The sequence below is a fragment of the Lupinus angustifolius genome, chromosome LG04, assembly GCF_001865875.1.
Source record: "Lupinus angustifolius cultivar Tanjil chromosome LG04, LupAngTanjil_v1.0, whole genome shotgun sequence".
Lineage (NCBI taxonomy): Eukaryota > Viridiplantae > Streptophyta > Magnoliopsida > Fabales > Fabaceae > Lupinus > Lupinus angustifolius.
This window is the reverse complement of record NC_032012.1, coordinates 5,814,713-5,831,834: the sequence shown is the minus strand read 5'-3', so window position 1 is coordinate 5,831,834 and position 17,122 is coordinate 5,814,713. Positions and strand designations below refer to the sequence as shown.

Sequence of the window (17,122 nt, the reverse complement as noted above, 5' to 3'; positions counted from 1 at the left end):
CTCATAAGGTCTAATTTTTCCTTTTATATATAAAATTTAAGGTAGTTGTTTAGTCTTAGGATAAAAATTTGGAATGCATTGCAGGCAAGCATTAGAAGAGTTGAATCTTGAATTTCTGAGGAAAAGCTATTGAGAAGGCCTAAATGGAAGAGAAGGGTAAAGCTAAATTGGAAGCAAAATATAGAATTACCATAATAAAATTACCATAATATTGTTGAAATAGTGAAACTATTAGTCTAACTGTGCTAAAACTTTGAAAAATGTGTTCAAGATAGTTGTAGCCTGACAAAGCTTTGAAAGTGGAGATATTCTTACATGCACTACCCAATAGTGATTTTCTTACAATTTTGACAGTGCAGTATATATATTCTCTAGTGTTGTGTGTACTATATGCCCATAATAACATAACTACTAGACCTGGAAGTAGGTATGCATGCCTACAACTGCAAATGTCACTCAAGTCTTAGGCTCTTAATTCCAAATGGTGTTGTGTGCAATGCTGCACCCTTCTTTTCACTGGAGCAAAGTGTGCTCTATTCATGAACCAATAATCTTACAACAAGCATATGAAAGGGGACTGATAAACATAATAAATTCCCTTCAGAAAATTACCTGATCTCATATCAAAACAGATCAAATAAACAGATACAGGAGAAGGAAAAAGAGGTTATTACACATCATTTTTGTTAACTTAATGTGTTTCTTCATATACATATTCTGTAATAAATTTAAGTACCAAGTCAAGCTTTTCATTGTCACAACATCACTGTATCCAAAACCAATATAAGATAGCAATGTGAAACCTCATTACAGTCTCCTGATTCAAAAAAGGTTCATCTGAGGAGACATATAAGTAAGGTCAATGAAAATCTGGGCTGAATTTTCTAATATAAGAAAAGATTGAAACATAAATAAAGCACAACAAACACCAAAAAATGGAGATGTGGATGGAATGTGCATAATGGAGTTGCAGATTCCTTTGGAGTTATTCAAAAGCAAGGTAGCTGTATGGGTTGGCCATGGTTTATTCAAGATCAAAGGGATGGCCAAGAAAAGATTCTATGGGCATAGATAATTCGTGGGACGTGTAATAGACCTGAATGCGGAACATGGATAATTGAAAAATAAAACCTATTTGAGGACCTTCTTGACTAATGATGTCCGGTTGAAGAATTGAGATAAAAAGGAGCAATGATGCGGTTTGCATTCACATTGCTTAGCTTGAGATGTGAAAGACATTGCCGCTTGTAGTAGTACTGGGAGCAGCTAAAGGATTGGAATCTAAGAAGATGGTTGACTGCTAGATTGAGAAACAGATCCACCGGTTGACAAAGTCAAGCCGACTGATCCAGTCGTTGTGCTCATTGGCAAAGACAACCTGGATGAAATAGCCTCCTTGTTGGATCCTGGGGTAAGGTCAGGCTGCAACTCCGATGACGAAGATGATGGAGCAAGTGTACCAATTGATGAACCCACGGGATAGGGAGCAACCGGCATGTCAGCCAGGGAGGAAGCAGATGGACTATAACTCAGTGGTGCTACAGGATGATCAAATCTGCATGCAGGTCCAAACTTACATACTCCACGTTGCGCATAATGTGTGCAAGGTGGTGCCCCCTGAATATCAAACACAAACATTAGAAGGTTGACAATTAGTAAGGCGGTAATTATGAAAAATATTTTCAACTTAACATACAAGCCTATCAGTGTCAAGTGCAACTTCTCAAAAAGCCTAAAATGATAAAAGAAATTTATATATATTAAGATAGTTTCCTTAGTCCAAAAATAAATGTTATAGCATAAAGAAGAGAGACAGAAATACAAGTCCATGGGATTATAAAGACTAGTAAGTTTATTATGTTTGGAAATGGCCACATTTGAGAAAAGGAGAAAGCACTCCTAATCTATCTATAATAAGGAAAACGAGAAGCATTCCTAATCTAGAATCATGGTTAAGACTGTAAAGCTCCAAGATCCATGCTCCAAACATACAAAGATACTTTTGCCATTCATCAAATTTGTAAAACTCATCCTTAATCTCTCCACCCCACCACAGCCTCATCTCCAATATCTCCTTCCCTTACTTAAGCACAGACCACCGAACCCCATTCCAGATATGATCAAAATTTCAGGGAACACATGTGGCTTCAAAGGAGTCCTAGTCCATTGGAAATATGGGGCCCTGCCCTTTCCAAATTCTAAATCATATTGAAGGATAATGATATTCAGAACTCCTCCATCCTAGCCTCCCACCGTACAACATATACCTTTGTTGAAAATTTAAATTGATTCACAACTTCAATTTTCTGAACTGAAACTTTACAGTTTAAGTTCATAAATTGTGCAAATCGAAAGTGACATTTCTGGGGTGATTAACCATGTTGTCCACGTTTAAGTATTGGAGAAGGGGTGATGGAATCTGCAAGATAGTGGATGCCAATGGTGGTGGAGGAGACCCAATGTCAGTGCTAATGATGAAGAGGCAACATGTGCATTAACAGCAGACCGATGACCAGTGACGACACCTCCAGATTTAGAGCTCGAGGAGCAGTGGTCATCAGAGTAGATGGTGGTGGTCAAGATGGTGACGATGGGAGGAGGGCGCTGGTTGGTAGTGGTTTGAGGGTTGATGACGATTAGGGTAAAGGGCAGAGGGGCGTAGGACTGGGGTGAGGTCGGGATGGTGGTGTTGGTGGGGGATGATGGAGGCAGTGGCAAGGAAGGCGATGACCACTGGTGGTTGAGGGTCAAGGGTGGGGGAGTGTCGACCAGCCTCCACATGTCCAGGGCATTGGTGCTCTGGGTTTTACATGGAGCATTGAAGACAGCACCTAAAATCATCGGGAGAAAACATAAAATTTACCCATGACTAAGAAGTTTGGACAACTCGAGATAGTATAAAAACATAGGACTAAAAAACAGAACAAGTGGAAGGGCACCTATGCTCTAAACAAAGAAATATGTAAGACAAGGTTTTCCCAAGACTGTCAAAAGTTTCAAGCAAATGCATTTGGAATGATAGAAATAAAATCCAGGTATGCAAATAAACTAAAGAATATGGAATGTTCAAACAGTCAAATCTTAAGTTTTACAGATGATAAACAAAAAGTATAAATGTAAATTAAAATGGAGATGATAATTTAAATCAAACAAGTAAAACAGTGATGTCATGGAAGATGTATAAGGTGAAATAAATTATAACACAATTAATAAATCAATCTCCAACAACGTAAGGCGAAAATAGTTATTCTACGTGTAGCTCCTTTTGGTGAGAGGGGGGCTGAATTGGGGTTCTGGGGTGTTACAGATGCTCTCTATCCTGTAACGGATTATCTTCCTAGCTAATACACTATTATATTTCCGTCTTTTCATTTGATCTATAACAAATTATGAAAGTGCGTATACTATTACCTCAATTCCATACTAATGGATTATCTTACTTATCAGTTCCCAAAATTATTTGAGTTTCATAAATGGCATGTCCAACCAATCTAATTATCTAATTCGAAGAAACATAAATGGCAACATAAGTATTAAATCTACTCAGCACAATAGATGCTCTTTATAAAGTACCAACACTACAAGGTGGTGAAAATCAACTCGAATAAGCAAATTACAGTATGTAGCATACTGACATTTGTATTTAAGAAAATATACAAACCAAATCAGCACTGCAACCATCTGTTTCCCCTTCTCATTATTCACAATAATATGATCAAAAGTGTATAATATCTTAGGGATTTTGGTTATGTAACTCAGCCTAATTTATTCATACCGAAATATCCTTTAACTTATATCCAATTTGAGGACGATAATGAGAACTCATACTAAAGTTAGCCACTACAGACATCACAAATCAAGTGAAAGGAAAACAATTCCCTCCAGTCTAATAAAATAAGTTCTTTTTTTAAGAGAAGGAGAAAACTCTAATCATTGCAATTCCCTTAGTTTACAGAAACTTATTTTTATTGTGACAAAATCCATTTGAATAATACCAGCAATAAGTTCAAGAAATGTTAAGGATAAGAATGAAGATACCAGATGAAGTAAATCAATAAAGCTGGATTTTATTTCAAAATACAAATATAGTAACAATTTAAAAGTAAAGATATATTCTACAACCATGTAGATTTTTACATTTATGCATTACTGGAACATAGAAGAAAAAACTGTGATATTCATAGAAAAAATAGCAGAGATTCAGGCATTTGCTTGTCATGACAAACCAAATGCACAAACAAGAAACCAATTATTTATTTTTTATAAAGAAAGAAATTTCATTAGAAGAGAATAGTGACAAAGGAAGGTGATAAGAAATCCTTGCAAACAAACAAAAACAAAGGGAACGACTATGCTAGGAGGTAGAGTTCTGCATCAAAGCATTCCAATCCCTTTGCAAGTCTACCATAGAAACCCCACAAACAAGACCATGCGTAGAGCACCAAAGGGATGCCAAAAAATTCAGAAGTGGAGAAAGAATCTCTAAAAAATCTGTGATTCCATTATAGACATATATACAAAATAATAGCAAAAACTGCACACCGCCACAAAATATTGGCGTCTTTCCAAGAACCAAACCACTAACTCTGGTGGGGAGGAAAGAGCGCAACTCCATTGGGCTATTCCAAGCTTCATCAAAGAGAGCAGATAAATTTTGAACCATATTTCAAACCAGGCACAAACTCTTGTTTGTGAAAATTATATTGATAGGCCCACACCGATTAAATACTCTAAAAGGCCCAAAACTAGGTAACTAGGGAGCACACGCGCGTAAGGTGGGGTGAATACAACAAACATATGTTCCAGGACACTGAGACGGTACTCAGTACGGATACGATTCAATATATATAGAGTGGGGATCCATTGACTCCAAGAATGAGTTTAAAAGAGTTGCTCCAAATCCTCACCATTCAACGTATTCTAATCCAAAGGGTAAGGATCAAATTCTTTAATGAAGAAATATAACTAAGAAGCCAACAAAGAATGCAAGTGTCACAAGATGAGAGGTTGATGCCCAAAACCAGCTGTGAGATTTATGGGTGAGAGACTAATTAAATTACTCAAATTCAACATCATTGTTTGGCTGAGAAGAAAAAAGGGAAAAAGTCACAAGTACCTAGCCAAAAATGACGTAGTTTTGGAACAATCTGAACCTAGGTGTACCCAACAATATCTGATCCATGTAAAAAAGGTAGCCCAATGAGGAGACTCCCAAGGATTTGAAGCCATGAGCTCTAGGCCAAAAGGCAAGCAACCTTATCGTTGCGCCTAAGCTTACCCTCATCCAATCCATGTACATAATCAAATTTATTTATAGAAGTGTACTCAATTAAAATAATAATAGCAATAAATTGGTAGGTGCCGTGTACTGCCCATGAGTAACCAACGCATACTAAAAACAGAGAAGGGGAGAGAGAAAGAGAGAGAAACCGTTTTCTGTTATATTGATATTATGATCATTACATTATAGCAAAAGGGGGGTTGAGTATATATAGTACAAGTGTACAGCTGTCAGTAGATGACAACTGATACATCTAACTATTCTATCCACACTTAACTAACTCTCTTTTACAGTAGACTAATCTACTTCTCTAATACATACTGATGTCGGTAGTCGGTAGTCGGTACATCACCATTTTTGAAGTATCTATGCTTCAAGGCAACAAACCAAGTGCACCCAAATGATTACTTAGTTATGGGGAATGGAGAACTGGCAGAAGGTGAATGGTGGAGGCAATTCTGGAATAATCGCACTGGAGGTTACTGGAAATATATTTAGGAAATATATCAAGAAAGGTAGGAAATATATCAAAAATTGGTTTAGGCTTGGGTTACTGGGTAGGGGTTCTGTACTCTGCATAATCCTTTTGTTGGTTTTTCCCCTTGTTTTCCAGTGTTATTGGGAGGTAGTCTCCATTCTCTGAGTATTTTCAATTAAAGGGTTCAGCCCCTAACGGATATGTACAAGGTAAATTTAATTATAAACCTTATGTTCATCCACTCAATTCCACACCAAACCATTTTCGGGTTGAATGTTCAAGAATTTGATATTTCTAGTTTGGGGTCAGCTTATTATACTCTTCTGTTTTGTTCTGCTATGTTTTTTAAACATTACACTGTCTTTTTTTCTTTTAAAACAACAAGTTTAAGATAAAAGGATACGCGCTGAATTATATGAACTCAATTCGGCGGAAGTGAGAAACTCTCCTCAAAGTTGGATGGTTCAGTTGTGATACCATGTCGAAAATTTAGGGTTTAGATAGGGAAAAGGGAAAACAGAATAATGGCTGGCAAGAAGAGTGAATATGATTTGTACGAGAACATGCTACATGATAATACAATAGCCTAATGTTCTTATTTATACTGATAATTAGGTCAAATACTAGAATTTTTAGTACAAGCCCAAGCCTACTACTAATAAGACGATTAACCTTAACCTAATATCTTCTAAGAAGAGTCAACATATTTCTAAGCATTGAGTTCATAAGTCATTGACCTACATATGTAACATACATGCAATCATTTATATGGTTTGGCATTTTGAAACAATGGGTTAGTGATTTAGACATTCACTATAGTTATGATTTAAAATAGCAACATATTACCTATCAGTCTGCGTATAAATAAGATACTCTAAAAAGAAAATTACATACGAACTACATCATGAAATGCTATTGAAACAGGAAAAATAGAACATTTTTCAGTAACCAATAGCATGTTAACAAACAAGAGCCCGTAAATTTAAATCTACAGGCAAGCTACTAAAAGAGGAAATATATTCCATAATTCACACCAAGGATAGACAAAGATCTTTCTTTTAACTTCTTTTTTCGATTTTAATGATGATTTAAAATTTAAAAAATAAAAACCCCAGGGCTATTAGATAAAACTTACATTGTACCAAATAAACTTCCATATATTTGGCAAAGATAATATGCAGGCCAAAATAGGATTAACATGAAATACAAAAAAACTATTCATGGTAGATCTGACTATAATATGCAGAACTCAATAAGTTACCTTAGGGTCTATTTGGATAAGGTATTTAAAGAGGGTAATGTAATTTTTGCGAGAATTCAAAATGTTATACATTGAACCGCTTTGTTTGGGCATCTTTGGGGAGAATAAGAGGGAATTAGAAATAACTGATACGGAGGTGGAAATTTTAATTTCTCCATAATGCACCTCCAACTTTCCTTCTGACAACGTCATCTTCTCAATAGTGAACCATGAAGTATTAAGACAAAATCTCAAATTTTGATAGATTTTTGAATTAATAAATTCACATTTATCATCATAATTTCTACTACTACTTCTATGATCCCAAACCTACTACTACAGCATACAAAACCTAATCATTTGCTCCAAATTATGCCTTTTATAAGTTCAGAACAACAATAATAGAATGAGCACCAATGTTATCATGCAAATTTGATCTCTATGACCATCGATGGCATTCTATTAAAATATTCAATATCCATGGTGGAGTCCATGCTCTTCAATGCCAAATCATCGTTGGTGCAGGTGCCAACCCAATGAATAATGTTAAACACTTAAACTAGAGATATCTTTTGGGGATAGACGGAAGTTCAAAAAGATGAAGTGGTGGAAGAGGGTGATTGTCATGTGATGAGGAATAGATGGGTCTGCTTAACTTAAATCTGATCTAAACAAAGAAATTTACAAATGACAGTAATTGAAATAATAGTTTGAATTCTCTTTATTTTAAATTCTCCCTTTTTTTAAATGCTTTATCCAAGCACATGCTTAAGGAGCACATAGGGGAAAACACTTTCTGATCAATACATTATGTGAGAGTTCCCTAGTAACTATACACAAGAAACTACCAGAGATGCATTGCATTCAAATACAACGGAAAATCATAACCTCCTTTACAAGTCTGTATTATGTTCCAGTTCTAGTATTGTCATACAAACTTAAAAAAGAGACATAATAAGTTTCAACTGTTTATACTTTATAGTACACAATATTCCTTGCACTCCCTGCTCTGGCCGAGAACAAATCAACGCTGAAAGATTTTGAAGAGGATCTTACTAACAGCACTTGGGTACAGAAAAAGTGATCAGAAATAAATATTTAACAGAACATGTAGCTAAAGAAAGGAACAGGAAGCAAACCTAAAATGAATGTGTGACAAAATGAGAATTTAACTCATACTTTCAAATTTTTCAAGAAGAATCTCCGATAGACTATATATGTAATGTGATAGTCAAAGATTGTCCGACCTCATGATTAAAATATTCATCCACAAAAAAATTGTGACATCGTCTACTTTACTTAACCTACCATCCTCCGAAAGAGGAATGGGATGTGAGAATATCTTCCCATATAAACTTCTACGTTCCTAGTTAAGATCATCAAATGATTGCTAAACTAAATTTTAGCGACTGTAAAGGAGTGGTAGTATAGGCCCAACATGAATGCATAACTTGCATAACTCATGATAGTATAAAGACAAAATCTTACCATCCCAATAAAGTGTTAGCATAGAATAATAATCGAAGCACAAGAACAAGAATCGCTCCTACTGTGATTTATTTCATTGAGGATTGATGAATTAAAAAACTAAACCCAAGTTTCAATCCTAGATAAATTTATTGAAAATTGAAAATTAAATGATTTGGTTATGCCTCACAATTAGCTATTTTAATCACTGGAAACTGCTAGGATTTTGTTGCTGGAGAGGGAAGATGGATCAACAACATAAACAGAGCATTTATCTAATAAGTGGAAGAGTGGAGAAAGATCTCAGATATATAATTTATAACCCAATATGAGATACAAACAGTAAAAAGCAGAGATGCAATCATTACCGGGCGCAAAGGTAGACCTGCAGGACTAAGGGTCACAGTAGCTTTTGATGCACTCATGTCTGGTGGATGGTGGTACCTGCAAGATGAACCAAATTTGCACTCCCCTGTTCTCATGTAATACTGACATTCTGGTTGATCAGGTCTTTCTGGAAGTGAGTGCTCCTTCTGACTACTGCTTGAAGGACCAATTAAGGAATCAGAAGGTTGATAAGGTCCAGCATAGGCACCTGCTGATGAAGGTAGCTGGGTTATCCCATAGAACTGTGCTGACCCAACATTAGATGGAGTACTTGAAGGAAGTACAGGGCTTGTAGCAGTAGCCTATAACAAGAGCTCAACTGTCATCAGCTTCAATGAACGCACATAGAACTTAATTAAACAGTCAAAAAGAAATGCTTAACCTACCTGATAAGGAGCCCAGCCTGAATAAGGGACCATGGAAGGGGACAGTAGCACAGGACCATAGGGGCTCTGGACATATGATCCAGGCAGCAGAGGTGGCCTTGCAACCAGTAAACCAAATTGTTGTGGTGAATGACCAGATGGAGGTGGTACAGTTGGATATAATGGTGAAGGCACAGGCATGGATAAATGTGAAACTTGGGGAACTGGCGGTGGCAGTGGTGGAATTTGGATACCAGCAGGTTGTGGATGATGGAACTTGCAAGTTGAACCAAACTTGCATTGCCCCGTCTTCACATAGTAGGAACACTCTTTCTCACCCTGATATTATTTATAAAAATTCAAATTTGGAGCAAAACTTCGGTGATTAGAAAAAGAGACTCGACATTCACAAAACATTTATAATTCTATGCAGTAAATATAAAGCAATACAGACCGGTCGCAATGGATATCCATAATAATTTAGCGAGACAGGGTTTGCAGTGCCTCCTCCCTCCTTTGGATGGTGGTACTTGCAGGATGGACCAAATTTGCATGATCCTGTCCTCATATAATACTGCATTTTAAGAATAGGCAAATATAATCAATACAAAGGTAAAACCACAGGCCTTGAAGACAACCCAAACAGAAATATAAGTTCACACGACCCTTGACATTTATAGAAGATCATTGAACACATCATTATCATTTGGGTGCCCAAGTAATTACAGTAAAAACTGTCAAAGACAGTCATTTGATATGTGTACCCATAGTATTCATTGAACACAAGCAGAACCAAATAAAGCACCTGGCACACAGGCTGGCCTACTCGTTCTGGAAAATCACCGGTCCTTGCAGCTTCGATAACCTACGCAGCATACATAGACATCTCCAAATTAGGAAACATTAAATCAGAGAGTATCCAATGCAATCCCCTTAATTTCAGTTAATTAAGTAAAGTTCAATTCAATCAATTATGACTTGAATGCAACCCCAATAATGAAAAGCATTCTAATTCAGCAAGTTCAACACTGTTTATTCACTCTACATAGCCAAGATCAAACCAAATTGCACACACAGAAACACATGATCACATAACAATCAGCCTCACCACGACACAGTCAGGAGGATGGTTGAATCGGCAACGAGAGCCATAGCCACAGACTCCGGTCCTTAAATAGTACATACAATCTGCCTCACTGGGCCGTAGCGGGTACGATTCCTCTCCGCCGCCGCCACCACCATCACCACCTAATCCCAATTGCCACATAGACCCTGCATTTTTTTCAAAATCAAAATCATACCCACTTCACAAAACACCACATTTTACTCAAACCACAAATCAAAGTCACAAAACCAAAACCTTTGCCTACAATTTTTTAATAAAATGCAGAGTGCAGAAACAGATGGATTACCTTCGAGGCCGGTTTCGGCGGCGGGTCCGGTCCATTCCGGCGACGGATCAGAGTGAGAGCCTTCAGTGGACCGGGCAAAGCGCTCCATTGAAGCAGATAACAATGAGAGGGTTCGATCAAATGAAGATTGTAGAGAGAGAAAGTAGATAGAGAAAATGGGGTTTTTCTCTTCTTCTCTCTCAACTCTCACACACAAACAGAGAGATATAGAGAGAGATAGCGTCTCTGTCACTACAACTAGTTTTTTCTTCTAACTAAGTTTGGTGGGTCTTTCTCTCTCTAACTTTTCTCTCTCTAGTTTCTCTCTCTAGTTTCTTTCACTGTTTGAAGCGTTTTGGTTGATTTAATTCGTCTTTACTATCAGAAAAGGGGCTTCTTTTATTGGCCTCTCACTTTGTTCGTTGGTTGCTTTTATTTTTTTATATAAGAACCCGCCAGATATCCCTCATTTTTTACCCATATATAATAAATATGTATTAACTCCTTTCATTAATATATTAATTATGGGTTAGTCTAAGTCAAAGATGTATGAGATTTTGTGGTCCTAGATTCGATTTTAGTATGTTTAGTAACACTACCATCCACTTATAACATATTCTATTATTTTTCTAATCACATGACCAAAAAATATTTACAATAATAAAATAAGAGTTTTTATATTATCGTTTATATTGTGTATAAATTTTCACATTAAAAATCTATAAGTATTACATTCTTTAATCATGCATTATAATAAATTTAATTATTTAAAATTTACATAATATTTTGTTATTTATTTTTCTATAATAATTATAGTATTTAGGTCAACTTATTATTTCAATTATATTTATGTTGACTCGTTATCACTCTTAAATATTAAGTGATTATAATTGTAAAAATAATTATTAACATTTAATTGATTTTGTAAGGAGATGTGAATAATCTAATTTCTTTAAAAAAAATAAAAACGAATAGAAGGTAGTAATTAACTAACTTATTTCATCAAAAATAATTTACATGTTAATATTTAACGAGTGATTTATTTTAATGAACTATAACCTAGTATTTGATAAACAAATTGAGGTAAGCTTTGAGTTTCTTTTATTTTATATTTGTCATTTAGCTTAACAATCAATCTTCCTAAAGACTCCTTATTCAATAAGTTAAGTTATCAAATCCTAATTTTCTACTTCAAACTTATAAACCTTCCATTATTAGTTATAAATTTGAAATCAATGCATAAGCTTCAACTAGTTTCTAAAATAAAACTAATTATATCAAATACATGCTTAATTAATTACCCTTTTCATTTTTCCCTTCTTTAAGAGTCTTTCATTCTTAATATTAGAAAAACACAATAGAGTTACTATAAATCAACAAGTTTATTGTAGCAATTCTTAATATAGAGTTTTCTTGTATATATCCCAACCTAACTCCTAATTAGATTTTACCACTCTTCATTTTAAGGGATTATTAGGTGTGAAATTTGTTATATCCCACATGTAGAATGGTATTACTAGTTAATTAATAAAGGCATTCAAGACCATTGAATTTGTCATGTTATTTACATATATCAATAAATATGATTGTCCAAAAACAGTGTGTTTTTATGGAATCATGTAGCTGATCAAAGCATTTTTTATTGTGGTGTGTGGGTTATTGTTGCATTATGAACCTTGTAATTGATTATTTTATATTTATTTTCTTAAAAACGAAAAGAATGCGGTGAACGTGGATCGAACACGTGACCTTCAGATCTTCAGTCTGACGCTCTCCCAACTGAGCTATCCCCGCGATTGATTATATCATTCAGTTATTATAAATTGTCTCTATGTATAATAAGAAACATGAAAAATAGATGCAAGCAAAAACGTAACATACACAATCTGCTTACGTTTCACAGAATCACCTCCCACACTGGCATCAACTCTTTGCCACTTGTATTTATTTTGTACACAAGCTTGTTATAAATTACTCCCTCCCCTCCTCATTATATGACACTTTTTGGTATCTTTCATGACAATTAAGGATATATATTAATGACTTCAGGCATATTATTACAGGAGTACTATTCATAATTACCCACTACTCATTCTTCTGTCTAATATATTCTAATCAATAATACATATTTAACTGAGTATTTTGATGAAAATTTCATTACTGTGCTATAAATTTGCAAGAGAATCTATAAAAAACAAAAATCAACATGTTAAAAGATCCTATAAGAACCAACGGGAGTAATAATAAAAGAATAAGTAACAGGGGCATTCTTTTAGTACTACCAAAAGTATTATCTCACTTTTTTGGATAAGAAACTAATCACTTTCACGGTTCGTGGCTTTCTATCCCAACAAATGTCAATCCCAGTAATCAAACTCTTTACCTTGAGAATCCAGAGAAATCTTACACCACCACGACAAGGGTATTTCATTACGTCAACTCCATGTTTAGACCATTTTGTGCATTCACGAAACTCTTCCTTAGTTGTAGCCCCAAACTCTAAGATTGAATCTAAAGTGTTTTCGACATGTTCTTCCCCCAACCATTAGGTTGTATTTTCATTACGTTCTTCACCAATCATATGGTGGGAGCATGATTAACATTGAATCCAAAGTCTGCATTGCTAGATAGATAGATAGATAGATACCATGGAAAATTTGGCTCCTCTTTATCTTTTTCCAACCAAATTATCCATTGCATGGAAGAAAAACCATACAGAGATAATTACCCAAAAGAATTTAGGAATAAGAGATGATGACACCTAGATGCATAGATTGATTAAATACCAATACAAATACCCGTTCAAAACATAAGGAACTCACCAAAACAAATCATGAAATAAAGGACAGGGAAAGGAAGGCTTCATTCAGAACCACGAAAAATAGGCTCTGAAGTAATCACTTTATCTACTTTTTCCTCCAAAAATAAACTCAAACAGATACTAAGATGACTAAAGGATTTCCAGCACTAACGTGGAGGCAGAAGCAGTACTTTTTCAGAAGATTAATAGGCGGTACCAATTAGCAAACATGATAACAGGACTAAAGACATAACAACAATAATGCTAAAACTTCAAGCAAAAGAGACTGAGTTGACAGGAATATGAATTTGTTCGATTATACTCAATTATAACGAAATAAGTCAAGAGCATGCCCAACTGAAGCATAACCATTTGAGTTTAAAATCTTCAACAAAATCAGGAACCAACAGAAATATTCTAACAAAACCGGCTGATAGAGACAGTCATGCAGTAACTCATCTAACAACCAAATTACATAAACAAGTTGGGTTTCTTTGCCTTGTAGGTGGTCTTCAGCTTCCTCGTTGGTGGCCTGATCTTCTTGTAAACCAATGGGAACTTGATTTTGGAGTTGTGGAATTGTTTGGTACTCTCCCTCTTGCAAAGCTTGGCTGCAATGGTGGCAGTCTTGATAATTTGAATGCATGGGAAACGAACACGGTGGCGTGATGCCATCTCATTGTACATTGCCTCCACTGCACCATTCAGAGTGGTGTCACGGTACTCCTTGTACATGTTGTGATAACCAGTCCTACTCTGGTACCTCAACCAAATTCCATAATTCTTAATCTTAGTTGGGTTCTTCTCAAAAATCTGTAAAAGATCATTTACACTTCAATAAATTAATATACATGTCTAACCACAACAACAAAAACACAATGATCAGTTACTTCAGAGAAAAAATTATCATACACCAGAAACTCATTACAACAGCAAATGGATAAATATACAAGTCATCTGAAATACAATACAACTCCAGACCCAAGAGTTACAAGATGCAAAGATGCTATTAGTAAATATGCAGCTAGACCATACCAAGCAGCTATTAAATATTATAGATATAAAATGGATAAAAGTTAAAGTAATGCACATTATTGCAAAGGGTACTTCAAGGAAGTTGTCTTTGATATGAATTGATAGAAAGAACACAGTTTTAAATTTATATTTAGAAAACAAACTTACATGAACAGAAACTCAGTAGAAACCATGTATATCAGAAAAATGAGTGTAATTCTAAAGTTACTCGACATTGATGACAACAGTACAACATGACAAATATTTCTTCTAATATTATGAACACAAACTCTAGGTAAAAACTATAATAGTTCAAAATTATTGCCCAAATAGACTTTTCTTCAACTAACTTAACGAACGCATTCGACAACAAAGAAGAATCACAACCAAGCCTTGATGCTACGAGGTGGGATAGGCTAACTTAACGAATGCATTCGACAATAAAGAAGAATCACAACCAAGCCTTTATGCTACGAGGTGGGATAGGCTAATGGTCAAAGAACCACTTTGGCAGTAACAACATTGTGTGACATCTATCAACTTATTAAACATAAAGTAAAACATTTCAACAAGAACTAAACCATGTATTAATTAATTAACTAAATCAAGTGAAAACAACGTAGGATTATATACCTCATTGATGGCAAGGACTTGACCGTTGCTCTTCTTAACCTTCTTCAGCTTCCTCAGAAAATACCTAACGAAGAAAACAAAATCTCAATTCAAAATACAGACAATTACAAAAAGAATTACAAAAACAAAAATCGAAAAACAGAAACATACCAGAACTTGGACTTGGCGCGAACCTCGTTGGTAGCCCAAAGCTTCATGCGGTAAATCTTAGGGTGCTCGTCTGATTGTGTAGGTAGAGCCCTACCCACCACTTGGTACTGATGATACTGCAATCAAAACACGAAATCACAATTGCATCAAAATTGAATTAAACTATAAATGAAAATGAAATCGAAGGAATGAGATTCGCACCTTGAAGGTCACCATTTCTGAATTAGAGAACACACACACGCACGATTTGGTTCTGAGTTAGGTTTGGTTGCTGTGCCAAGAACAAAATAAGGGTTTTGGTTTCTTTATATGTATCAGGCGTGACGAAACCCTAATTGTGTTTGAAGTTGGGCTCCTTTCTTTTGGGCTGGACTATTTCAAAGCCCGTACTAAGACAAAATTTGTTTACTTTTTTTTGTGACAATTGATTTTTTTTTATACTACTAAGGTATCTCTTCATAAACTAATCTCTTCTATGGTATATATTTAGTCATATCAACAAGTATTGCTTAGAGGAAATAAACATTAACTTTTTAATCATCCTGGATTTAATGCAAATTTACATTATTAAAGGAATATTTTGTTGTTTTTTGTGGCAATTGACAGTTGTTTATGATAGGAGATACAACTACAAACTTATATATATAATAAAAGTAATGTTATATATTTATATTATTCTCTATACTTCTGTATCTTCTTCTTCTATTAATAAAATTAAAACCTAAAATGACTTCTATGAAGTAGTTTATATTTTCCAATTTTATATTTTATAACTTATACTTTCATCTTTATATATATTTATATTAATAAACATTAGATAATTACATGTTTATCTACAACTACACATGAAATATTTTATGTTACTCTACTTTATCTTTTATAACTCATGTTTTATATTTATATATACTAATAGGTAAAGGAAAAATATAAAATAATTTTCATGGATTAATTCTAATTTCATGTTTCTGAATATTAGATCTATCTTAATTTAAATTAATGCTTCATTTTAACTACCACATCAATTCTTAAAACCTTTCATTTCCAAAATGATGTAGTTTTTTCAATGAATAAGTGAATTATATTGATTATGATATTAAATTTGAAACGTGGATAAATTACTTAGCTATAACAATTTACTTTCATTTTTAATTTCCAACATATATCACATGATAATTTTCTTAAATGATATAATATAAAGATTGTATAATCTATATAAAAAATAAGAATGCGAGTGAGTGACACAGACGTATTAATATATAATATCTATACTAATATATAAAGCAAATACATGTTATAACCGCCAAATAACCGTCAAAATGGTATAATTTCTTATTCCCTATTTTACCCTTTCATAATTTCTTATTTCTAAAATTTAATTTACATTTAGAGGGTCTTAAATGTATATTACTCCCATTTGTAACTTCCAAGGCATATATTTAGTTTTACACTAAGAAATAATGTTGATGAAAAGAATGGATTGCAGTTTTAAAGAAGTTTAGGAGAGAAAGTGGATAGAAACACAGAGAAAGTGGTAACAATAAAACAAATCATCTCATTCTCTTTATAACTTCTACTACATCTATGTTCTCATTCAATTCTTCCTCATCCACTTTTCCAACTAATTTTTTTTCACATGAATTGAGAAACGTCAGGTATGCACCGAATTTATTCCAATTATGTGATTATACTTTGCTTACCTCCTGTTAAGTTATATGTGTATATACTGTTCTCATTTTTTCTTATTCGTTTACATTTTGTTTGATGAAATGCCAAAGTGAGTTATATTATCAAATACATTTGTTACATTGCTTAAAATACCAACTTTGACAAAGGCTTAGAATCTCCTTGAGAGATGGTGGGTTTATTCCTTAAATTTTTTGCAAAAGTTTTATGCCTACTTAAAACAAAGTTAAGTA

The 17,122-nt window shown here is 34.4% G+C and overlaps 2 protein-coding genes and 1 non-coding gene across 5 annotated transcripts; all 3 read right to left on the bottom strand.

Annotated features, from left to right (window-relative positions):
• On the bottom strand, window positions 619-10,974 carry LOC109345274 (zinc finger CCCH domain-containing protein 34-like). 3 transcript variants are annotated; one of them, XM_019584165.1, is made up of 7 exons: window positions 10,631-10,974; window positions 10,330-10,490; window positions 10,024-10,083; window positions 9,673-9,792; window positions 9,240-9,557; window positions 8,835-9,155; window positions 619-1,617 (listed from the first exon to the last, which is right to left on the bottom strand). In XM_019584165.1, the coding sequence occupies exons 1-7, from the start codon at window positions 10,716-10,718 to the stop codon at window positions 1,282-1,284; spliced, it is 1,404 nt and encodes a 467-aa protein (XP_019439710.1). In that variant the 5' UTR covers window positions 10,719-10,974; the 3' UTR covers window positions 619-1,281. The 3 variants fall into 3 exon arrangements, with proteins under 3 accessions (XP_019439710.1, XP_019439709.1, XP_019439711.1); XM_019584164.1 differs by having other exon boundaries at window positions 10,327-10,490; window positions 10,631-10,973; XM_019584166.1 differs by lacking the exon at window positions 619-1,617 and adding an exon at window positions 7,848-8,029 and having other exon boundaries at window positions 10,327-10,490.
• Window positions 12,331-12,403, bottom strand: TRNAF-GAA. Its single transcript has one exon. It is a non-coding gene; the product is annotated as a tRNA-Phe (tRNA).
• Window positions 13,681-15,537, bottom strand: LOC109345273 (60S ribosomal protein L18a). Its single transcript, XM_019584163.1, has 4 exons — window positions 15,408-15,537; window positions 15,207-15,322; window positions 15,057-15,120; window positions 13,681-14,222 (listed from the first exon to the last, which is right to left on the bottom strand). The coding sequence occupies exons 1-4, from the start codon at window positions 15,420-15,422 to the stop codon at window positions 13,881-13,883; spliced, it is 537 nt and encodes a 178-aa protein (XP_019439708.1). The 5' UTR covers window positions 15,423-15,537; the 3' UTR covers window positions 13,681-13,880.